Source organism: Otolemur garnettii, unplaced genomic scaffold (genome assembly GCF_000181295.1).
Source record: "Otolemur garnettii isolate 467f Iridium unplaced genomic scaffold, OtoGar3 scaffold00062, whole genome shotgun sequence".
NCBI lineage: Eukaryota > Metazoa > Chordata > Mammalia > Primates > Galagidae > Otolemur > Otolemur garnettii.
The window spans coordinates 7,214,713-7,239,535 of NW_003852457.1; the positions used below are offsets into that span (position 1 = coordinate 7,214,713).

The window sequence follows — 24,823 nt, forward strand, 5'->3', positions numbered from 1 at the left end:
AACCTAGTAGCCTTTCTGCCAAAGCCTTCTTTTCCTATCAAGTTTTAAGTCCCTATGGGATTAGTGGACATTTAATCTGTCTGTTTTTCATCCATTTTCACTTGGAGATAGTGTCAGAAACTAGCCATTTTCAGTCCAACAGCTTTCTAAGAAAATAGAAATAGGAGGGTCGATCCAGCCAACACCCAATAGTTGCAAATTCTTTGACATGCTCATGGGAAATCTGAAGTGCAGCTGTTGGTGGGCTCCCAACTTGAGAAAAGGTACAAGGGCTGAGCAGAAATCTCATCTTCTCAGTCATCACTCATTGCTGATGGCAGGAAAGGGAAACTTCCTCTCAAAAAGCACTGTGTCTCTGAACTGTATAAAAAGTCTCTTGGTGTTTTGTAGGCTGTCTGTGTATCTGTTTGTTGTGGCCTGGTGCATTCTGCAATCCCATTAGTCTGCTAAGATGGGCAAAGAGGCCTGCTGTGTTTCACAGTTTCCTCATCTGTCACCCCAACTAGCTTGTGACTCCTTGAGACCAGAAACCACTCTGCCCATCTTTGTCCTCCAGACCTAGCCTGTTCACCACACACCTGCTTGGTAGATATTCAGGATGTGAGGGTGGAAGGGGTTAGCACTAAAGCTACGGCCAGTGTGCAATGCACACTTCCCAGCTCACGTCTGCCACTCATAGCTGACCCTACACCTTTCCTGAATATTCTGTCTCTTCTCCCAACAGCCTTTTGAAATTCTTGCCATAGAATATACTGTAAGCCACCATCAAGGTCACTATCTGGAGTACAGCAGGCCCTAAAGAGAGCTGAGGAGTAAAATTCTTCTTTACTGGAGACTCCTTAATTTGCAGGTACCATGTCAATTTTGAAGCACTTTATGCTTCCAGTAAAGTATACACGGGGCCACGGAAGAAGACCGTGGTCCTGAAAGAAGGATAGACAGCTCTGGCCTCCAAAGCTGAAGGCCGTTCCTAGAAACATGTCATGTCACAGCCCCGAACTTCATCCTCATAGGTAGAACTGTGATATACCACAGCTGTGATGCTCACCAGACTGTCAGAGGGATCAACTGAGCTGGTGCACATGAGTGTACTTCATATGGTGAAATATAGGTATCAACATGCTTACTACTTGAATTTAGAGTATTCTGCCGGGTTGTAATTCCCCATTCCTGGCAATAAATTCACTTATGCTTTATAAAAAAATGCTAACCCTTGGTTAACCAGGCCAGCTGTTGAGCAAGATCCTGGCTGATTAACAAAGCAGATGTCCATACTCAGAGGCCCTATTGAGTGCCTCTGTTGGGTGTACAGTTGGCAGACCGGGACCGGGGACCAGGGACCAAGTCCTTACACTGCAGCCTGCAGAGGATGCCAGCACTTCCTTCAGTAATATGTAACACATGCCCCCACTTTACAGGAGACCCGAAAGCTCAGTATGGCTGAGTGACTTGGATAGGGTCACAGAGCAAGGGGAAAGAGAGGGACTGAGCTCTGAGAATTTTAAACCTCAGCCTGGGTGGCTGCTTATGCCAGCACCTCCCCTGCTGCCTCCTTTTCTAATCCTCCCAACCTCACTAACACTCAGAGTTCTCACTTTATAATTGGGCAGCCAGAAAAGCCAGACCGTGAGGATGCACCCACACTGGGATTTGAAAGTCTGACTCTGAACACCATCTATCATAACCCATAATCACTAAGTGGGAACAAAGAGGCCAAGCCTTAACCATATGTGCAAGGACAGACTTTATCTTTATCACCCCTCACCCTTCCCTGTGTTCTTTCAGTCCCTTCTAGTCCGTCCCCTGCAGCAGCTCATATCCCTGCAATCCTCCTCCTCTTTCCTGCCATCAACATCAGTTGTTAGAAAGGCATATCTGTCAGCTACTCACAAGTAAGTAAGAATTTAAACCACTATATTTCTCTTGTCAGGAGTTAATTGTACTTAAAGGCTCGGCTCTAAATTTAGAAAGGAAAGATTAGTGCCTTATTTTCCTCAGTTGAAGCCAGCTTCCTGATCAGTTTGTGTATGAGGGAACCTCCACCTTAGGATATCAAGAATACACTTCAGGCTGCCTAAAATCCTCAACATAGGATACCATTCTTACACCTTTGCCCTCACCCCACAACACACACACATACACAGGTACTGACACAAAACCTAAAACCTTCAAAAGTCTTTCAGTAATCATTCCTTTTCCAGGAGGCCAGACAAGGGCATAGTGTTCACTTTTTGGTCACACCCCCAGCACATGCCCTGGGTTAAGCAAATCACTCTGGATTTATTGCCCAGGAATCTATCATATGTCTTTCTTGCAATGCCTGTGTTCACCCTGGGCTACTTCTCCGAGTTAATGAATACCATATGTTTACTGCCCAGCAAACAAATAAGCTATTTGATGTTATTTATCCCAAAAGAAACTATTGAAGCCCTATGGAATTCCACCAAATTCTACAATATTTTTTCAAGGCTTTAGTAACCGTGTACTATGCAGAAAAGTATATTTGCTATGCCAGGTTTTATGCCCAATGGTGTGAATACAGAACTTAATGAAACTCAGTCCAGTCTTAAAATATGACAAAGAACAGTGATGAATTTAAAGAATAATGACAATAATAGTATCATCTACTCTTAACACTCTATGCAGGAGGTCTGCTAAGTCCCTCATGTGTATCACCCACAAGCACCAAGGCAGGAGGGCAAGGAGGAACAGCAGTTTGGGAACCACCTCACTCTGAAGTGGATAATGAAGCATCGTGTTGAAGATCCCGAGTATAGGATCGATGCCTCAGAGGTGCCTGATTCAGCAAGCCCTATGCACCATTTCTACCAGGAGGGTCTCACTGGTGGGGAGAATAACTTTAAAGGAATCCAGACGAAAGGCAGAGACTTACTCCTGGTGAACTCCTGGCCTCCCAGACGCAAAGTCAGCTGGCGGCTCTCCTGGTCGTATGTCATGCCAGGACACATGGCTCTGGCCTGGGCCTCAGCAGAGTCCCTCCAGTCTTCTGTATTGCAAAGCAGGACATCGGGATTGCTCAGCAGCCCACAGAGGATGGGACCTGTGGAGGGAAGGAGGAGCAGTCATGGGAGGGGAGCCAGCAGGGCCCTGTAGATCCACTCTATACCCAGAGAGCCTGTGGATGAAGATGGTGACAACACCTCAGGAAAGCACAAGGACAGTGGAACTCAAGAGCCTGGTTTTAAATGGGGACAGTCTTCCCTGATGGTGCTGTAGCTGTGTTACTGGCAAATTCCCAAGGGGAGACCACCGTGGCCGCTGACCTGTCCCTCTCCATCAGAGCCTCTTCTTCACAGGCTCTCAGCAACAACAGCCCTTCAGTGTCCCCGGGTGTGTAGTGTGTGTGTGGCGGGTTACTGCCAGGATCCTCAGATACCGTTTCTACCCCACCCAACACAGATCTCTGGGAGCTGCTGCTGCTGCTGCTGCTGCTGCTGCATTTTCCCCTCCTCCTCCTCCTTCATTCTCTCTCTCTTCCTTTCTCTCTGTCTCTCTCCCTCTCATGCACTCATGTGCACACACACACACACACACACACACACACACACACACACGAGATCGACCTTGCAGGGACTCAGAGAGTATTTAGAGTCAAAGTTAAGAAACTCTTACAACCTAAGACCTGCACACCCATGACATGAACTTCCACTGTGTGCCCATATGACTGAGTGTGTAGGGTGGACTCTGTAGCTAGGGGGGACACTGAACTATCCCGTCATAAGCAGGTCTTCCTACTCGGAATTTACAAAGCTGCCCTCCATTCATCACTTTGCTTAGACCCAGGAAGACTTTCTTTCAAGTTACTAGCATATGCCAGTGATTTTAGTTGGATAATTTCATGTAGCTCAAATGTTTTCGAGGTCTGCTACATGCCAGCCACTATGGCAAGCGCCTGGAGTCTGTTCATTTCTTAATGCTCATGACATTACTATCTCTGTTTTTTAAATTATTGGTACATACTGGCTGTATGTCTTTACAGGGTGCATGTGATGTTTTGATAGAGGTATACAATGTGAATTGGCCCAAACAAGGGTTATCTCCATTTTACTGATGAGCAAACCGAGGCTCAGTTAAGTAAATTGCCCAGGTTTACTCAGCCCCGCAAATTAAATAATTGACACATCATTTAGATAAATAACGTTTATAGGTTGTATAGTTGTTCAGACTCTTGCAAGAAAGAAAAAGGGAAATACGTCACCCCCAAACCCACAACTCCCACTTCGTTCCTTCTCATTTCCTAATTCATGTCCAGGTCTGGATATAGCTCCACCCATTTCTCCAGAGTAGGTGACTCATGGATGTCTGGCTCAGAGATTTCACATTTTGTCCTTTTCTCTTGTACTGGCCACTCTCAAATTATAGTAGTTAAGAGCCAGCAACATCTTTATATTTAAAAAAAAAAGTGGCCTTTGAGGTCATCCAATGTGATGGCTCTCAAACCAGAGTATTAGACTGATGATTTCAAAAACATGGGATTTTGAAAATGCTCACGTCTGGGTACAGACCACAGAGTTTCTGCCTCGGTCGGTGGCACATATGGGGGGTGCGGCATTTCGGCATCAGTGTTTGTAAAGAGCACCACAGAGAATCACTGCCCTAGTTAGACCACCACACTGCACAGATGAGGAAACTGAGGCAAGAAAAGGAGAGTGGTTTCTCCAGGGCTGAGAAAGCAGGGGATGGCAGGGAAAGCAGAGAAAGTCTCAGCAAGGGGCAGACCAAGCCAGCTGTGGAGCCCAAGGGCAGGACCAGCGCCTGGCACAGTCAGAGATGGCAGGAGCTTAAGGAAGCCTGAGCTCTGTGGCCTGGCCCTCTCACAAGCCAGAAGTCAGAATTAAACAGGAGGCAGGGCGCATCTTCCCCTCTGCGCTCAGGTCTTAGGAGAGAAACCATTGCAGCTTTCTCCTATAGCTAATGCCAGAGAAGTCTGTGCCCAGGAGGGGGTCAGGGAGGAGCTGGAAGTCCCTTTGCTGGTCACACACTGCCAGTTCCAGTCACACACATGTGACCCTTAGGCCACACAAAGCCCTCTGAGCCCTTCTTCTAAGCAGCCTCAATTGAAATGTAGGTTCAGAAGCCTCATGAATTCCTTGGAAGCAAAGCCATTTAGGGGCTAGAGGCTGCAGCAGGCAGAGTCAGAGTGGCTGGAAGGGGTGGCGGGAGGCAAAGGAAGAGGGAGGCTACTAGAGTTAAATGACTTTCCAGACCGCTGTGAAGGAGGTAGCAGGATTCTGTTCCTGGTCATTAGCTCATCCTGCCAAAGCTTCATAAAACTCCAAACCTGGGGGCACAGTGTAGGGTATATGGCCTACCTCCTGGGTAAGGAGCTCAACTGCAACTTGAACTGTACTGAACAAACACAATTTGCATGTACTCTTACATTTATCTAACAAAAAATAAACCTCATATCTGCCCATTGGACAAGACCGGGGTAAACATCTGCCTGACACTTCACGGGTGTTCAAAGAAGGCTTAGCTTTCAGCGCTGCCAGGTGGTTACTCAGCTCAACATAATTCATAGATCACAGGTTGAACTTGGAGAGAGAAGCGAGTGAACTGCAGGCCAGGATTTTGTGGGTTTGCTGCTCCATGGAACAGACGATTCTTCCATATATAATCCTAAGGAAAATGAGGTCACCCTTTCCAACTTGAAAAAGCATATGGTCTGGTGAGTAACTGAGCATCTCGGGAAACTATAGGTCCTCAGGAAATACATTTAGTTCAAAGAACAAATCCTGGATTTGAATTCCAGTGTTCTAAACAGAGATATACACGTGTATGTGCAGAAACTGCCTGTGTGCCTGCGTGTGTACAACACGTTTTTCCCTGTCTGAGCACTCACATTCATCCATGCCACTTGATCATAGAGAATTAAACTTAGAAAGAAGTTTAGAAACCAACTTGCTTTAATCTGGGTTCCTGCCCATCACTCCAACCAAGCATTCTCATGGTAGCCACCACTGGCCACAGGGAGCTAAATCAGCATTTTTCCCCAATCACCTTGTTTGAACCCTCGGCAGCAATGAAGACTGCTAATGACTTCCTCTCCCCCCAGCCCTCTTTCACCTTTTGGTTTCAGGGAGATGACAGTCTCCTGGGTGCCCCCCTCCCTGCCTGGCTGCTGTTCCTCCTCCTCTTTGCACACCTAATGAGCCCCATCCCCCTTTCTCTTCTCACCTGCACCGTCCTCTCAGGAAACCCACACCCCCACCTACACCTTCTGATACCATCTCAATGCTGGTCATTCACACAGTTCTATCTCCCACCCAGACTTCCCTTCTGAGCTCTGGATCTTTGTATCCAAAAGCTCAGCCAGCATTTTGTGGATGTCTCAAAAGTACTTCAAACATAGCATGCCTCAAGTGGACTAATGACCATCTGCCCTCACCAATCTGACATCTGACATTACCCGCCACAGGCCTAGACCACTCAACCAGGCAAATAAGCAAGATACTCAAGAATAACCTTTGACACCTCTTCCTGCACCCCATATCCAAAGTCCTGTTGAGTATTCCCCCTTTTCCTCCTCCCCACCATGATCACCCTAGCCCCAGCCACCGCCCTCTCCTCTCTGGGCCACCACAGTGGTTCCCAGCTGGTCTCTATGTCTCTCTCACCCTCACCCATGACCTTCTCCATTGCCAAGCCAGACTGTTCCTACCCAAAACTCAAAACTGATCACGACACTTTCCTGCTTGAAATGTTCACTGGTTCCACGCCTGTCCTCCCCTTGTCAAGTCTCCCACCTGGCTCTCGTTGCCCCAGCCCACCACGATCTCGGATCCTCCTCCTCCTCGTGCCCCTCCTCCCACAGGGCCTCTGCATGGGCTGCTCCCTCCACCTAGCGTCAGCTTCCCTCTTCCTTCCCCTGGTTTAAACCTACACATTGGGCAAGATTTAAGGAAGTCTTAGTTCATCTCTCTGGATAGGAAAAACTATGGTTTTCAAAGTAACATTTAACTTGTTTTCAGAGTGTAGCAACTAACAAGCATCCTTTCCTCTCCCTGGACCCGAGAGGAGTGGAGGCAGGGAAGCAGAGTGCAGGCTCCCTGTGCCATGAGTCAGGAAGGCTGAGTCCTGCTCCGCTCAGAGACGCAGCTGCAGGTCACCCTGGGATTCTCCTGATTCACCAACTTTCCTCTGCACTAAAGTCTGCTTGGCTCTCCTACAGGTGAGGCCAGATGGCTGTTTCACAGCCTAGGGAGTTTTAATCCATCAGGGAGATGAACATGTGGATTTGGATATTAAGAGAAGGGGCTTAATATCATTCGAGGAGCAGGAAATCAGGAGCGGGGTGACATGAAACATGGGGACTCTGGGCAGGTGGTGTGGGGCTGGTGATAAGAGAGCAATCTGAGACCGGCACTAAGACCAATCAAAAGTAATACTGGCCTGAATACAGACAGCAGCAGTGGGGAGGGAGCAAGCCTTGACCCCAAATATGCTAAGAAGGTGGCAACACAGAGTTGGAGTGACGAACTGGCAGAAGGGCAGCAGGGCTGAAGGCACAGTGCCCTTCCCCGAGGTGGGTTCATTTAGGGCACAAACTACTTGTTTATTTAGAGACATGTTTCTATCAAGGAGGATATATCCAGACAGCAGATGGGTATAGGGATGTGGACCTCTGCCAAGAGGTCTCAGACAAAGTAGGGACCCACGAGGGGTGAGCAGGACCCACCGGGGGTGAACAGGACCCACAAAGTGTGAGCAGGACCCACTGTAGCAGTGTGCGAGGTTTTAGATACTGAGAAGTGTCTGAGAAGCTGAAGGGGACGGGGAGGGATCCCAAGGAGCAAGAGGACATCTTGGAGGTCAGGAGAGGACAGAGTTGGGAGAAGGAAGCAGAGGGCAGTGGTGTCACCTGCCAGAGATAACCACCAGGCTAAAAGGGGCCAGAAGGGTCATCTGGTGACCAGAGAGCTGGGTGGGAGATTTTGGGAGGGGGTTAGCTTGCAGGGTCTGGCTATGGTGGGGAAGGAGGGGTGCTCGAGGGAAGACAGGAGATCAGGGCTGTGTGGTATGGAGCAAGGCTGAGAACATTGCCCATGCCTCAGAGTGGGCAGCCAGGGGGGCTCTGGGCTGCTACATGGGAAGCAGGAAAGAAGAGAAAAGGGGGTACACCCCTGAGAGGGGGAGGTAGTGGGTCCTGGCATCCAGCACTCAGGGCTAGTTGTAAGAGGAGGTCCGTTTTCATCCTGAGCCTGAAGGTGATGGCAGGTAGATGCTAGAGGTAGCTATAGCCCTGGGAACGACACCAGGAAACACCTGACTCCTGAGCAGCCCAATGCCCCAATCATAGCCCATGGGTGTCTCTGCCTCCAGTTCAGCTCACAGAGATGCCTGCTCTGGACCCAACTCCAACTCCTCTCTATCTTCAGAATACTGCTTATCCCGCAAGCCTCCTCTTCTGGAAAGTCTTCCTGACCATCCAGTCCTCAGGGTCTCCCCCTAAGGTTCTATAGTCTCTCCTCACTTCGGGCATTCCCCATCATACGCGGCTCGTTAATTAAGCCTGGTGCCGAGTGGGGCACCATGCCCATTTGCTGAATGACAGCAGGGATGAAGGAAGGAGAGAAGGCTGTGACCTTGTCATGGTGTACCCTGCCTCTCCCCATGGACCCTCAGCCCTTTTTATCTGTTCCTGAAACCCAGGACATTGGATCGCACATATACGGTAATTCAGTAAAGTTTTTTATTGATCAGTGTGGGCCATAGCATGATAGATCACACTACGTGAGGTTTTTTATTAACCTTTAGAATTCTCCGTAGGCATAATGTTACTAGGCACATAGTTGGTTGCAGTAGGACTGTTTCTCATAGCAGAGTAAAGTCCCTCTGTTAGCAAACCAGGAGCCAAATCTATGTCCAGCATTTTACACTCATTATCTTAAAACAAGCAAATGGGAAGTATCGTTATCTCCATTTTATGAACAAGGGAACTGCACCTAAGTTTAAGCAACTTGCCCAAGATTATACAGCCAGAAAGTGACAAAGCAGTGAGTAGAACCCAGGTCCATGACATCAAAGTCCCTCCTGAACTGCTAGGCTACACTGCTGTGTACACGGATGTGTTTCTAGAAGCAGAAGCACATCCCACAGCTAGGAGACTACTGAAAACGACAATCCCACTGTTCCTAAGGCCTGGCATACAGTGGACACTCACTGGATTATCACTGAGTGAATGACCGTGGGCAAGAGGAATGAGCTCACAGGTTTTGAATCAATGTGCCCAGTCCAGGCTGCACAGGTGGCAGTGAGATGCTGCAGAAGACACACCTGGAGATCAAATCCCAGCTCTGTCGCTTTGCAAGCTGTATGACCATGAGCAATGAATTCCCTGAGCCTCGGTTTGGCTGTTTACCTCCCCTGAAGACAACAGTAAGGAATAAACCAGTGTCATGGTGTGAAGTATGTGGCAGGTGAGAGGATCAGGCAACCTGGCTCCTCCGTCCCAGCATGTCCCCAGCCCTTGTTTGGCCCGGGCCCTCACTGTCAGCATTACCTCCTGGGATTTGTGTGAGGACAAAGCCATCGCAGCACGGATCACGGTCACATTCAAGAAGACAGAAGAGGTGGGCATCGGTCAGATTGGCCCCTAAGAATGCGACAGGGCTATACAATCCAGAAAGCATGTTTTGGAAACCAGTTGGTTCAAAGCTCTTCTGACGTGTCACAGTGAATTCTTGGCCTGGGAAAAAGGCAGAGAAAAATTTTGAAAGGCGTCAAAACATGGCAGAGTTGAACTGAGTTTACTGATTTCATAGAAGAGTCTGTTAAATTAGCCCTGACTGTGGTTGGACAGTGTGTGGTCCCAGACAGACACTGAGCCATGAAACTTCTGGACGTGCCTGTGCATGGAGAGGATGGGGTGGCCAAGTCTGTGGCCCCAAAACCAATGGATCTGGACAAACATCCTTCATACCTCTGAGAGCCCCAAGGGCACGTGTGGAAAACTGGAATACATTATTATTTGCATTAGTGCTGGGAAACATTTGTGGAGCTCGATGTGTACATAGTGCCACATGCTTCCTCTGCACTATCTCGCTCAGTTTTCACTGCCCTGCTCTGTGTCACACGCACTTCTGGAACACAAGTTCGTGTGAACACGTGGCAGAGAGGGGACCTTGCCCTTGTGACACTCAAGTCACACTGGTTGATCAGTCTACAGTTTTCCCAGCAGGTCATTGCCTTGTACGGCCAAACATCAACAGAGCAATGCAGTGGGGACAAACGCAGCTGGACATAACAGCTGGACACAGCAGGCTGTGGAGCAACCCAGGGCTGTCCACGTGCCCCTCACCCACTTTCTTCCTCCTGCCTCAGACTGGCCCCTTGGCTCAGCCTTCGAAGTAATGATTACAGGATTTCCTTCACTTTGTCTGGCCAGCCCTTGTCCCCATGATCCAGCAGCCCCGTCCCTCTTCACACTGCCTGCGGTCGGCGACCTCGCCCTTTTACGTTTACTCTATTATGAATTCAACGTGCCTTTGTAAAAACCATTCTGGCATTTTAAGCAGGATTGTTATTGTTTTTTCCAGTCCTGTGGTTGAAAGTGGCACAGTTTGGGTTTTGTCTGTCTCTAAGTCTAGTCTTCCTATCAGTCTGTTATTTTTACAGCATTGTTTTGCAAACACGAGATTTGTCAGAGATATATATGTATACGAGTACATGTTGCACTAGAGCCAGAATGTCTGCCCTATCCTTATGCCCATTGTACATGTGAAGGAAAAGAGTCTTAGTACAGGAACCATTTTGCCTAGATGTACATGGCTGGTGGGCAGTGGAAGGGACACAGAGCCTGTGCCCTCCATCACCCTGACCTCCTGTCAGCCTGGCTGTTCACCAAGTCTTAACTGACTCTCACCCCTGCATGTCACGGTGAAGCTTACAGTGTGTGACCCAAGAGCACAAGCTTACAGAGCTGTGTGCAGACCCTGGCAGCACCCCTGCCCAGCAAATTCCTGTTTTCTCAGTTTCCTGAAAGTTTCAAGTTTAGCTGTTTACCTTCCCTGAAGACAACAGTAGAGACAACTGAGAGTCTCAGTTTCCTCATCTGTATAATGGAGATGATAATGAGTAACCCTCATGGAAATTGAACAGATTTAAAAAACAGACATGTATATAAACAGGCTGAGCAACAAGCCTGGCACTTACTTACGCCCTACAGATGCTTTACTTGTCTCCAGAAAGCCACATCTTCTCTATCTCAGTATGGAGGGACAGAAGCCTTCTGCTGGGAACACCCTCAGCTATGCCGGGCAAGGCCCCCACCCAGCCTTCCCCAAAGCCCATCAAGCCCTGTGATGTGTCCATCACTGGATTTTGACAGCCAGAATTAACCTCTTCCTCCCTTGATCGTGGGCATACACTAGAGGCTCTGCCACTCCTCCCCCTGTGTTCAAGCTCCCTGAGATACTGTCTGCCTCCTCTACCAGTGTGGGATTCCCTGGAGCTCTTCTCTGATACCTGATGCAGCAGTCACTGGCTGTGTGACTATTAAGTATCAGCTTCAGCTGATCAAAGTTAATGTTGCAACAGCCAGCCCAGGGCCAAGTGTTAAATCATAGGAGTGATTAGACCGTGACAGCACAAACATACAGACGAGTTCCAGCGCTGCAGGAGGTCCTCCTGGGCATGCTGCCCCAGGGTCTAGGTCCCGACTCAGCTCACCCTGACGTCCTTCACACAGAAGGTGCACAGAGGAACAGACCACCTCTCCTGAGACCTCTGTGTGGTGGGGTGCTTCCCGTCCTTCAGGTCTTAACTCCAATATGCCCTCCTCTTGTGTTCCACACCTGACCACCCTGGGCAGCTCATGTATACGTTTATCCCACTGTCCCATCCATTTCATCTGAGCATGTACCACCCTCTGAAATGATTTTATGTCTGGTCAATCCCTCTATCACTCATTCTGTCTGTTTTGTTCACAGCTGCATCTACAGAGTCTAAAAAAGTGCTTATCCTGTAGCACGAATGCTCAGTGACTACTCAGGGCTGTGCCAGTGCTGAGATGGCCTTCTTAGGTCCAGACAGCACTGCAGGCAAGGAGGTCCACAGTTGGGGGAGGTTCCATCTGGAAGTCAAGGGGAACAAGATACTTCTTCTTTGTAGGTCTCACTTGTGATGTGAAGGGCTGTGTTAGAGGATTTCTAAGAAGTTCTAGGCAAGGCTGGGTGCAGTGGCTCATGACTATAAGCCCAACACTCTGGGAGGCCAAGGCAGGAGGATTGCTTGAGCTCAGGAGTTTGAGACCAGCCTAAGAAATAGTGAGGCCTCATCTCCACTAAAAATAGAAAAATGACCCAGGCATTATGGTAAAAGTCCCAGCTATTCAGGAGGCTGAGGCAAACTCTTGAGCCTAAGAGTTTGAGGTTCTTGTGAGCTATATTGACGTCATGACATCTAGGCACCTGGGTAACAGAATGAGTCTCTGTTTCAAAAAATAAAAAGCCTCCAGGCATTGATGCCCTTTGGTTCCAAAAAACAGCACAGCTCTTCCTCCACATTCAAGACCCCTGGATATTAGGTGGGCATGGGCAGAAAGAAGACGGTATGGATAAGAGATCAAGCTCTGAGTCTCTCTGGCCCTTTTGTAAGTCCCACCTTCCAGGTCACTAATGGTCAGGGGTATGAATGGACATGGTTAGCTGCCTACCAGGGGCGAAGGACTGTGTGGGAGATGTTCACAAACAATATCCTTTCCTCCTCAGCTGTGACATGTTATTCCCATTTTACAGAAGAGAGACTGAGTTTCAAGTGAAAGGAAGTGGCGGTTCCTGATCAGGGTCAGAGCAGGGAAGACAGGGGCGGGCTCTGAAGCCAGATCAGCTTACTCCACTCCACCCTGGAGCCAGACGGCTGTGTTTGTGCATCTCCTGCTTTAAGTAAAAAAAAAACCAAAACCAAACAAAGAAAAGGCAAGACATAGCTCTGCCCTTGTTTTAGCTTGGCAACAAGGACATTTTCCAATTTCCTTTGCAATCTTCCACCAAAGAATAAACTTTCAAAAGATGAGGAAGAAAAATTAAAAATAACAAACACTTAAATAGAAATACAATTGCATTTTATAAAATGTCATAAAAGGCCAAGTTATGGTTTTAAAGAACATTTTTAGGAGTTGCGTTCTATTTTGTTTTTTGTTTTGAGACAATAAACCCTATGTTTTGTTATTTTTAAAAATGGATAGTGGGGCAGCGCCTGTGGCTCAAAGGAGTAGGGCGCCAGCCCCATATATACTGAAGGTGGTGAGTTCAAACCTGGCCCTGGCCAAAAACTGCAAAAAAAAAAAAAAAAAAAAAATAGATAGTGAAGGTAATTGGGATAAACCCTGGGGAAGAAATCCTAGCAGCCCTGGTCATAGATCAGAGAAATCCAAGCTCTGCCAGGCTCCAACCTCCCAGGCAAACTCTCTTCTAAGTCAGGATAGAGGCCTTATACACAAAAAGAAGAATTAGAGGAAAAAAACCCACAAACATTTGTCCCTGCCGTGGACTGAAGATTGCTACCAAGGTCAGATGCAGCCTTGGGCCTGGCATAGTCTCTGCTTGCTGCCAGCTGTCCCCACCACCAGTGTGAAGCTGCTGGGAGCCCCACACACCTGCCCTGAATTATGGACCTCAGAGAATGACACTCACACTCCCCTTCTTTCCAGCCTCCAAGTCTGAGTTCAGGCCCCTTAGGCTGTCTTCAGGTCCACAGCTATGGCCTCAGGTTATCAGGAAACACTCAGCCAGCAAGAAGATAAGCACAGGATTGTACTACACGGGCACTAGCACACGCCCAGCACTGCTCTAAGAGCTTCACCTGCATCTCCTCATTCCAAGCAGCCAGTAACTTGGGCCTACTTAAGACTCCTGTTTTATTGAAGAACCAGAAGCCTAAAATGTCAAGGAATTTGCCCAGGACCACACAGCTAGTGTGTGGCAGAACTGGGGTTTAACCTGGGCAAGGTGCTCTGGGTCCTCGCCCTTAAGCCCTTAACCTCTGTGATGCCAGGGCCAGAGCGCAGTGACAGTGGGAGGAGCCTTAGTTACAGCCCTTACATAACCCAGCTGAATCTCAGCACTCAAGGTGCTGTGTTGCTGGAGACTCTCAGTCGGCCCTGATGGAGAGGAGGCAAGAGGTGAGCAGTGCAGGGCTGAGGAACGCAGGGCTCGGATTTGGGGAGAGCCCACGCTTCTCCCCCATGCTCCTGGCAGCCCAGACCATGCCCTTCTGTGTGAAATGGGGAAGGAGATCCCCTTGTACTCTCATCCAAGAGTTTCCGTGAGGGTGAAATGGAAGGATGAATGGGAAAGTAAGCTGTGAAGTATAAAATCTATCCTATTTTGCTACTCAAAGGATGGTCCATGGCCCAGCAGCACGGGCCTCCTCTGGGAGTTATTAGACATGCAGGATCGTGGCCCAGCCCAACAATTCACTGACTCAGGAGCTGCATTTTACACAGTCTGTCTGGATTTGGTGTGAGGAAAAGATTGACAGAGTCCAGCGAGGACAGTGATCACAGAGGGAGGAGAGGCTCCTGAGTCAGAGGGCCCAGGAGGGACGCGCCCACGTCACAGGCTGCTGGGGACACACAGGCAGACACAGCTTGGTTCTGCCATGACCCTCGACCTATTAGCACGGTGTCTGCTCTGCCACTTAGGTCCTGGCCTGGGGAATGAGGCTCCCAGCCTGGCCAGATTGTGATGAGCATCAAATCTGATGACACGGATGAAAATGATGTGCAAAGCCCTTTGCAGCCGCCAGGGAGATGACTGCCTGCCCGCGGAGGGCTCTGAGCCAGGCCTGCCAAAGGATGCAGGAGAAGGAAGCTGGGCTCAGGGCATGGGTAGGGACGGGGACAGTCTACCCTTCCCAATGTGCCTGCTGCACACATGACCCCAGGAACCCACAGAGGCCCCGAGCCAAACAGCTTGCTCAACTTACCCTTTTTCAAATACACAGCCAGAGAAGCTTGACCAGGGCTCCTTACTTTCACCTGGCATCCGAGACTTCCAAAGCTGGTGGCCTTTGAGTTCCCCAGGGCACCTTGTTCCTGGTGACGGAGACATGCTGCATTATCATCCTGTGATGTTTAATAATTCAACTCAACAAACGCTTTACCAGACTCTGAGCATGGCTGGGCCCTAGGGCTGCGCAGGTAAGATAAGGTTCCCGCTCTGTGCTTTCTCCTCATCTGCAGAGCACACAGACATGTGAGCAGTAGAGACTGGCAGACACAGACCCAGAATCTCATGGGTGTTTTCAAAACTAGGTGCAGTGGTTTATGGACTGCTGGTGATGAGGGACGGGTGACCAGAAAGACAGGAGCAAGCTCACAGAAGACCTTGTCAGCAGGTCGTTTCTCCCTGACAAGCGTCTGGATAGACGTTCTTTGAGATGCAGGGTCAGACTTTCAGAAACATTGCCATTCCCGGCTAACCCAGATCTTTGTGGCTGATTTTTGACAGTCATGTGGTGCAGGTGGGGTGAGACAAACTTGCCTACTTCAATTTCTATTTTGTACCCAGAATTTTGCCCTCCCCCTCATGGCTGCCAAACTTTGAGTTTGCTGTGGGAATTTTGGAGGGCCCGGACGAAAGCAAAAGCTGTTTGAAGGCAATGGCTCTTCTTGCTTTGTGGAAAGCCTGAGCTCACTGAAGGGATGGTGGCCTGGGAGGGAAGGGAGAGCCCTGGAGAGAACCAAGGCAAGAGAGATTCTGAGGCCCTGAAAAGGACTCAAGCTGGGGTCCAGAGTAGCAGAAGTCCCTGCCCCTTCTGTGGCCATGCCCTGGTGGCACAGAGGGCAGCAAGACATCAGATGGCTGGGCCTGCGGAGGCTAAGCCCCATGTGATGGGGCTCCCTCCTAAGCAGAGAATCTTCTCAGCATGCCAAGCACAGCCCAGAAGCAGAGGAACCAAGGAGGCTGAAGGCGCTCCTGAGACTATGGGCTGTGACCGAGGCCCCATCCCCTTGCTTCAGGGCCAAGAAGCCAGGGCTCTGGAGTGGAGGCTTACTAAGGATTGTGATAGAATTTCCTGCTGACTTCATGGGGCTGGGGGATGACAATAATATTAATAGCAATGGTCACTGAGCATTTCCTCTGCAGCAGAAGCTGTCCTGTGAGCTCTGCTGCACAGGGCCCTACTCAGTCCTCACAACAATCTGTGTGTGGTGGGGACTATAATCACCCCTGCATTATACGGGGAATCTGAGGAACCAAGGGGCTGATAGCAAAAGTAAGTGGTACAGCTGGGATTTGAGCCCCAAACCCCCCTCCTTCTTCTCTCAAGAGCCCTGACATGTAGGGGCCTGTCCTGCACACCCTTTCCAGAATGCTCCTTGTGAACACTCTTTCCCATGTGAGTATGTGGACAGAGGGGCATGCAGTGCCCCCGCGATGGTACTGGTGATGTTGCAAAGTGGCTACAGATCTACATGCCCTCAACTGTCAGGACGCGACGTGAATTACATACATCCGTAAAATGGATTGATATGCTCCAGCAAAAAGAATAAAGTTAATTTTTAAAGTATGCAGAAAAATAAACCGAAAAATCAAAGTAGAAAAGAGTACATATTATAAAATGGCAGCATGTAAATAGGCCCACAATGCACTTATAAATACATAGAGCTTTTCTGAAAGAATCCATAATAAACCAGAGAGTAAAATGGAGATTTGAGAGTGTTTACAAGGTTGGAAAGTAGGAGACAAGAGACTTCTACTTTTCACTGGATGCTTTTTTATTCTAATTTGATGGTATCACATAACATTGCCAATATTCTACCAGCTCTCACTTAGAGAGAAAGAGCTGGTAGAATATTTCTTTTTAAACCATAATCATATTTTTTCTACAATAGAAAGGAAATCTGGGGTCTCGGACACCAAAGGGCAGATGATCTTTAGGGCTCTGAACAAAGCCCCCCTCGTGTCTGGTGCCTGAATTGCTTGACGAGGTAAGCGCTGGGACATAGGAAGGGGGTGCTCAGCCTCAACAGTCTTTTCTGGCTGATTAATCAGGTGACTGTTCCTTATGTCAGCTGTGCCCTGGGTCTGTCTTTTGCCTGTTCCAACTTCAATTCCCCAAAGTCCCATTACTTTGAAGAAATGGAATCAACAGGGAATATTCACTTCACCCCTCCGGTCACCTTGGTGGTAATTTCATCAGAGCATGTCTAAACCAGAATGGACAAGAGGCAGAACTGCCAGGAAGCTCTTTCACCTCACCTGACCAGAAGTCGTGCAGACAATGTTGTCATTTGTCCATGTGTAGAAGTCACATGAGAACTCTGAGCCCACCATGGACGTAGTGAGGAAGCTGCAGGCATCATCCGCTGCACAATCTGCAAGCACCGTGGGACAGTCACCGACCTGACTCTCAGGTGGTGTTGGGGACAGAACAGGCACATACCCCAACTCCTGCCCCACATAGCCAAATAAACACACACACAGACATATACATTCAAATACACAGATCTCTGACAGACACACAGAACACACAAAATGCCTACACTCAACACACACACTGTGTATGAGCACACACAAACACACACATAGGAGGCATTGACTGAGCACATACCCTGCACCACATGCTGTGTTAGGCACTTCTGTGTACTGAATCATTGATCCCCATCTCATAGACAAGGAAACTGAGGCACAGCTTAGTCTACTCACTCACCCAGAGTTAGAAATGCCACCTGCCATGGAATGCCAGTGTCTCATGTATCTGATAGGAAACCATCTTGCTGGACTTCCCTGACGAGGCTGTCTTTCTCAAACTGTTACCCATTTCCACTCAGCATATTTTTCATACTGAGTTTGGCCCAGTTGGTGAAACCATCTCCTGATACTAACAAATGCACCCATTTCCCCGCTTGCCTCAACTCCCAGGATTCTGCAGCCTCCCTTCCTTTCCGCCTCACCAGTTTGCCCTTGTACCTTAAGCTGTGTCAATAGATAGCGTATGTGTGTACACCTGTGTGTGTGATGCTCCCTATCAAGACAAAGAACTGCCATCACCATATGCCAAGTGTGCTGGCTTGGTGCTGGTTCCCGCCTTGGTTCTATTCTTCCCATTCCTGGAAATATCTTTCATTCTGCAAACACTTTTTTTTCAGCTTCTACATCATGCCTTGAATTGTGTGTATGATACAAACAGTAATGTAAGTTCATCATAACTAGAACAGAGGTCCAAATTCATAGAGTGTTAATCACTTAATAACTAAGCCACATGTGGTTACTGAGAGACACATAATGCAATGGTTAAGGCTGTAGGCTTTGACATCTGTAGTCTGGGTTTGAATTAAGTTCTGACATTTGCTAGGTCTCTGTCACTGAATAAGTCACTTATATTCTTTTTTTTTTTTTCAGTTTTTGACCCAGCCAGGTTTGAACTCACCACCTCCAGTATATGGAGCCAGCGCCCTACTCCTGTGAGCCATAGGCGCCACCCTCACTTAAATTCTTAAAGCCTTATTTTTCTCATCTGTAACTTAGGATAACAGTGGCTACTTTATGGGTGGTTTTAGGGTTATGAAATAGTCCATGTGAAAATACATCCTCAATAAATAGTGACTGTTATTACCACCTCTCAGGCCTCACTGCTGAGAAAGGAATATCTATATCCTGACCTGAACAAACAGCTCTGTGCCAACCTAATTTTGTTCATTTCTGCTCCATAGCATTTAACATAGATCTTGGCATATAGTAGAATATACTATACTCTGCCGTGTAATTATAAACTGAATATTCACTTTGGAAATCAATCGATTTATAGTGTTTTGACAAAGTATGTTTGTTTCATTCTTGTTTAATGGGTTGATTTGATTTGTACCGATTATGTCAACAGAGCTTATTTCTGTAGCATGCTGCATGTGCCCATCTGCCCACTGCCCCTTACCAGCCAAGCACTGCATCAGTGGGAATTCAGAGCCAGGGACTTGGGACCTAACAGCCACAGAAGTGTTGGCATCGAAGATCACCTTTGACTCTGGAGCTTCCTCGAATTTTTGCATCACTGAAAATAAAGCATATTTGTGAAATATGACTCTGAAGGGTATAGGGCATCTGCAGAGAAGCCACAAAAGGGTGGTAGGTCTAGAGCAACTTCCCCTTTACAGGCCCCCTGCCCTGTCACACAAATGTGCCAGGGTGAATAATTCCTTTTCAAGGTAGCTCCAGCCTGCTGACTGATATCTAATCCTGAGAGCTGTAATTTACCAGGTCTCCCTTCCTCTACCTCGTTGTCAGGAGGCAAGGGGAACATTTAATCTGATGTTAGTCCTTACCATTCATTTCTTCTTATTGGTACGAATTTTCTATCTAAACTTATAGTTTCCTGTCCATATCTTTTAGTGCTAATTATATCACTATTTCATCGAAAAATTTCTTTCCATAAAACAACTTGAAATCTTTCAGAAATGAGGTTAGTTGTTTTTTTTTAAGTACATGTAAGACATGCATATTGTCCTTGAAGGTAGTAGTTGTTTAAGTGATACACGAGCATCTGTTTTTCTAGCCACAATCCATACAGCTCCACTTGATAGGAAAAGCATAGCCACATGCTTATGAAGTTAAACAAGGAAGAAACATAATTTCTCAAGGCTGTAAGACCTGAAACTCATTCTTCACCAAGAAAAAAAAAAGGCATGGAAGGGAACTCTCAAGAAATAAGATTTATCTTTAAGCCGCAAATTTATCTTCAAGCCTAAGAGTGTCAATATTTTGCACATAACTACCAAAAAGCAAGACTTATTTACGAGACCCAAAGCACATGAATATTAATTCTTTGCTAACATAATTATAAACATAAGCACTCCTGATCTTGCACATTCATTGCTTTATAAAACAGACTCATGTCTAGATTGGTTTTCATCAAATCAACAAATTCAAGGCTATCCAAATCAATATCCTCAGCTTCCAAAATAAGTACAGAAAAAATGACAGGGTTGGAAGGTGAAATGACATGTATTAAGCCGTCATAATTTTTGATATAGTCAGGAATTCTAATTTCACAAAGTAATCCTTCCACATTGACCATTAAAGTTGCCAAGTTCATGTGCTCAGCCCACATTCAGCCCTTCTTCTTTCACCTTCTTCTCTTTTTTTACTTTTGCGATCCTTGGTCTCTTGTTTGTAGAGACCAGCAGCTCCATCCATCAAATGCCACACTGTGCTCATCAAGTGTCCCTGAGTCTTGGGTTAGAACAGACCAGATGCTCAAAACATTCTAGGAGACTAAATAAAATTGAAAAGTTCTTTCAGTTTCTAATTAAATTCTACCAAAAAACGCAGTAAGTTTAGCCCTTCAGTTAGAGAATCTGCTGGTTTTCAGGAACAGAACTTCTTGGTAGTGGAGATTGTCACACTGAGCATTCTATGAAGACATTCATGGCCAAACAGAACAGAAACAATCCATGAACCAATTTGCCAGCAGAAGATTAAGTCAGTTTGTAGAATTATATGTTCTATTGATATAATTTCCCATTTGTCAAATTTCTACTTAGCAAATACTTACAAATGTCTTGGGAAAGCATAAAAGGTTAACATTAGAGCACAATATATATTTGATCATGATTCTTACCTAGTATATCATGGCTATTTATGTGTCTGTCTTTTTCCAGGGAAAAGACAATGTACTGGTTATATTCAAACCCTCACTAGCTAGAATAGTGATGGAGATACTAGTTTCCTTTATATTGGATGGATGGACAGATGAACTAATGAATGACAACATCTTTATAACACTTAGAAACCAGCACAAAACATTTTGATAGCATAATTTCATTGGCAGTTACACAACCATTTAGACATTTGATGTGGTATATAAAATCTTCAGCATGGGTCGACAAAGGAGAAAATTAGAAAATTTCTTATATTAAATTATATTAATTATATATAATTAACATTATATAATTATATGTTAATTATATAATTATATAACATATAATTATTAATTATATTTTATATTAAATGGATCTAATATTAAAGGGAAGATGAACTTGAAATATTTCCAGTGGCCAAGTCTGAGTAAGTCTGAGTAAACAAAGGCCGTATGGAGCAGATGACAGGGAGTACCGCAGAGCTGCACCGGGAGGGATTTCACATACAGAGGCAGCCTGAAGTTAGGGAAGGGCACTGACTCTGGAGTCAGCCCTTGGCTCAAGGCCTGAGACTGCCACACCTCATCAGCTGGGTGTCCTTGGACATATCTCAACCTCTGAGAGTCTGGGTTTCCTGGTTGTAAGGACTGAACAATATCACATGGTAACAACTCAGTTAATGCCAGGTCCCTTTGGCCTTTGCAGACATCCTGCTTACGTGTCCTGTCAGGGCTTCTAAAATTGGCCACAGGAATTCAGGTGATAGGAGAATCTCCCTCCCTGAAGACCTTTCAGAAATAGTTTTGGAGAAGCCCAACTAACTGGAGCAATTCATTCGTTCTGTCAATGCGTACCTACCACTCTGGAATAGACCAGAAATAAGAGACAGTTTTAGCCCCAAGGGAGTCTATGGTCTAATGAGGCGAGCCTAGAGAAGAGGCTGGGATATCACAATGTCATCTCAGTGCAGAACCATGAGGAATTGTAAGGAGCATTGCATAAGCAGAATTGTCTTTTTAAATAATTGTGCTAGAAGCATCATGGACAGATTGTTGGAATGGAGCAGAGAGATGAGTCAGGAGGGTGTATCAGTTCCATGTGGGTGACAACAGTGGCTTGGACAAAGGAGGTGGCAATGGAGAGGTATATAGCTAACCTCTAAGTCCTTTGCTTTTTCTGAAGCATAAAAGCCTCAAAAAGGAAGCTGCAATTCCACTGCCAAAGAGAAAGTTTTTTGTCAAAGGCAATTCTGCCAAGAGACATGTTGATATCCCAGTGAGGGCCCAGATGATGAACATGGATCTAGAAAGGGAAAGAAGCTCAGAGCTTTGCATAAGAAGCCAAAGATGCTGAGGGTCTACCTGGAGGCCAGTGCTAGGTCAGCACTGCAGGGAGGCAGCATCAAAGGTGTCACAGCCCACCTGTGGTTCTGCTGCCGCTAATTAAACAGTCCTATCTGATCTGAACACTGGGCAGAACGAGGATAAACCACTCTACAAACTGCACAGGACCATCCTCTGGGCTAAGCCATGGACAGGAGCACAAAGAGGGCTTGTGCCCTTGGGCAGTAACCCCAGAACGGCCAGTAATCACCAGGGCCGCTGGGCAAGTTGCTCCCCTTCTGTGGGCACCGTCTCCCTCGTTTGTCAGGATCCACCTAATGCATCTCCCAAAGCACTTTTCAGCTTCAACTCCCCTGATTGATATTCCTGCCCCAGAAAAGGTATATTGGAGAAAAATAATAAACTTTGTCTGGCCTTGCCGTTTAGCCATGGGGACACACACAGACATACATCCTTGGGGTGTGTTAGCTCCTCACTAGAGAAGGGGAACAATTGCTCTGAGCGTCAGAAAATGAAAATTTCTCCCCTGGATTTTCTCCAACATTTTGTCATTAGCTGTACCAACCTTCCTGGAGGACAGGCAGACTGTGTGTGTGTGTGTGTTTTGAGTTAGCAAATAAATCTAGATAAAAGCACAGATCCGTGTAATAGAAAACACAAGGATTTAAGAATCAAACACACAGCAGACACACAGGTATATTATATCCTAACTATGGGATGAAGATAAGAACTTAAACATTCTTTGCCTCAGTTTCCTCTTCTAAAATATGGGCAATAATAATAACTAACTTTTCAGACTCCCATAAACTTTAAATGTGATAAATATATAAAAGTCTGATACACAGTAACCGCACGTGCATCAGCCCCTCTCCTTACACTGAAATATCAAGAGACTGTAGCAGGCAGGGCTGGCTCTGGCTTGCTTGTGTGCAAAGGTAAACCCTGGACCTCCAACAGAGGAAGGTGAGTCTGTGGAAAGGTGAGAGTGAGAGGACTCAGCATGTTAAGGGAACTTGCAGATTGTTCCAGCCTCATTCAGCAGAGGAGGGAACAGGGCAACTGCTACAGCCAAGACTTCTTATTCTGAAATATTTATACTTTGGTGAGCATGCCACTGCCAGTGCATCCTGGAAGCCCCTTGCCCCAGGGAAGGCACTAATATCCCCATCTCACAGATGGGGAAACTGCTGAGGCCATAGGAATCATCCAGTGAAGGGCATCCTTGGGATTGGACTATTCCTAATTCCATATTCTTTTCCTCCTCTCTGCAGGTGCCGTCATATTCACAGGTAGGACTTCGATGCTCACCTGGGACTTTCCTACCCCCTATGTCACTGAGGAACTGTGCACAGAGAGTATTCAGTGAGTATTTTAGACATCGTAGGTTGATGTTGACCTTCACAGAGTCTCAGCAGATAGACAGGAAGCCATGAAGGGTTTGAGGATCAGAGAGGTTGAGCAACTTGCCCTGGGTTACCCAGTGAGTAAGTTGTGGAGCAAGGATTGGCACTTAGCTTTTCTACAACATTCTTCTGAGGGAAAATGCTGGCCTGGGCTACTGAGGCAAACTGCCTGCAAGAATGGAAGCCTCAGCAGTTTGCTTTTCATAAAAATTCATCTCTTGAGCATACTAAACTGTTATATTTAGGGGTGAGGTTCCTGATGTCTAAAACCACATGCCAATTATTTCTAAAAGAGAGAATAAAATATTAACAATTATTGGATCTAAGTAATGGGTATTTACTCCTACTATTCTTTATGTAGATTAAAACTTTTCTACATAAAAAGTTGAAGATGAATTTATCTCATGCATCTCTCCCCCTCTAGAAAGCCCTGAGACCACCTTCCTCTCCTCAGTGACTGAGCCCAGCACATACTCAGACACTGAGAGTCGTTGAGTGGCGCCTCTGTTTCTGACCACGGCAGCCTCTGCCCCTCGCTGTCCACGCAGAAGGCCTTCCCACTGCCCCCGTCCCACTGGCTGGCTCGGTACTGGCCATCCTGGTCACATTGCAGGCCCACTTCATTCCTCTGACAGTCGGTGACACCTGGAGCCAAAAGAAGGACACAGAAGTCAACAGTGGGCCTCTGGGCTCCCTCCGCTCCTTCCTTCCAGGCTCTGGGTCATTCACCAGATGTCCAGGCAACTTGTCTTAGCCCAAAATTCCAGGATAAAACTCTTCGGAGTCCCCACCCTGAGTAAAGACCCACACCTAGGCTCCCTGGTGGATCAGTAAGTGCCCTGTGATCCGCCCCTCCCCCATCCTAACACCTCTGCACACCCACACAGCAGAAGTTTACTGTTTATGTTAAACCTTGTGCTTCTGCTTTGCTGTGGACTGAATGTTTGTATCCCCACCAAAATGCACAAGTGAAATCCCTAATCTTCAGTGTGGTGGTGTTTGGAGACGGGGCCTTTGGGAGGTAATTAGGTTTAGACAAGATTGTGAGGGTGAAGCCCCCGTAATGAGATTAATGACTTTATAAAAAGAGAAAGAGGGGAGACATTTCTCTCTCACTTTCTGTGCATGAACCACACAAAGGCCACATGAAGATGCGACCAGGAAGGGAGCCTTCACCAAGAAATGGGTGGTGGTCCCTGACTCCAGACTTCCAGCCTCCAGACCGTGAGAAATAAACGAGTGCTGTTTAAGCCACCAAGTCTGTGGTAATTTGTAACGGCAGCCCGAACTAAGTGAACTAAGACACACTTGTGCGAGATGCACTGTGTGTAAGACATCACTGGTGCCATCTGGGAGACGAGGGAGCTGACATTGAGAGAAAGAAGGTGACTTGGCCTAGGTCCCAGTGCCAGGAAGAGGTGACAGCAGGATGGAACCTGGTTTGGCGGGTCCAAGCCTTAGCTTCTGTCCTCACT

The 24,823-nt window shown here is 47.1% G+C and overlaps 1 protein-coding gene across 1 annotated transcript in view; it reads right to left on the bottom strand.

The window, feature by feature from the left end:
• Positions 1-24,823, bottom strand: part of TG (thyroglobulin) — a 232,735-nt gene that overhangs the window by 157,369 nt on the left and 50,543 nt on the right. The window contains exons 22-27 of the mRNA XM_003792866.3: positions 23,823-23,993; positions 18,901-19,017; positions 17,229-17,344; positions 14,950-15,058; positions 9,524-9,709; positions 2,894-3,061 (exon numbers count right to left, since the gene is read on the bottom strand). Of these exons, the coding sequence (XP_003792914.1) occupies positions 2,894-3,061; positions 9,524-9,709; positions 14,950-15,058; positions 17,229-17,344; positions 18,901-19,017; positions 23,823-23,993 (867 nt within the window). The remainder of the gene's footprint in view (positions 1-2,893; positions 3,062-9,523; positions 9,710-14,949; positions 15,059-17,228; positions 17,345-18,900; positions 19,018-23,822; positions 23,994-24,823) is intronic.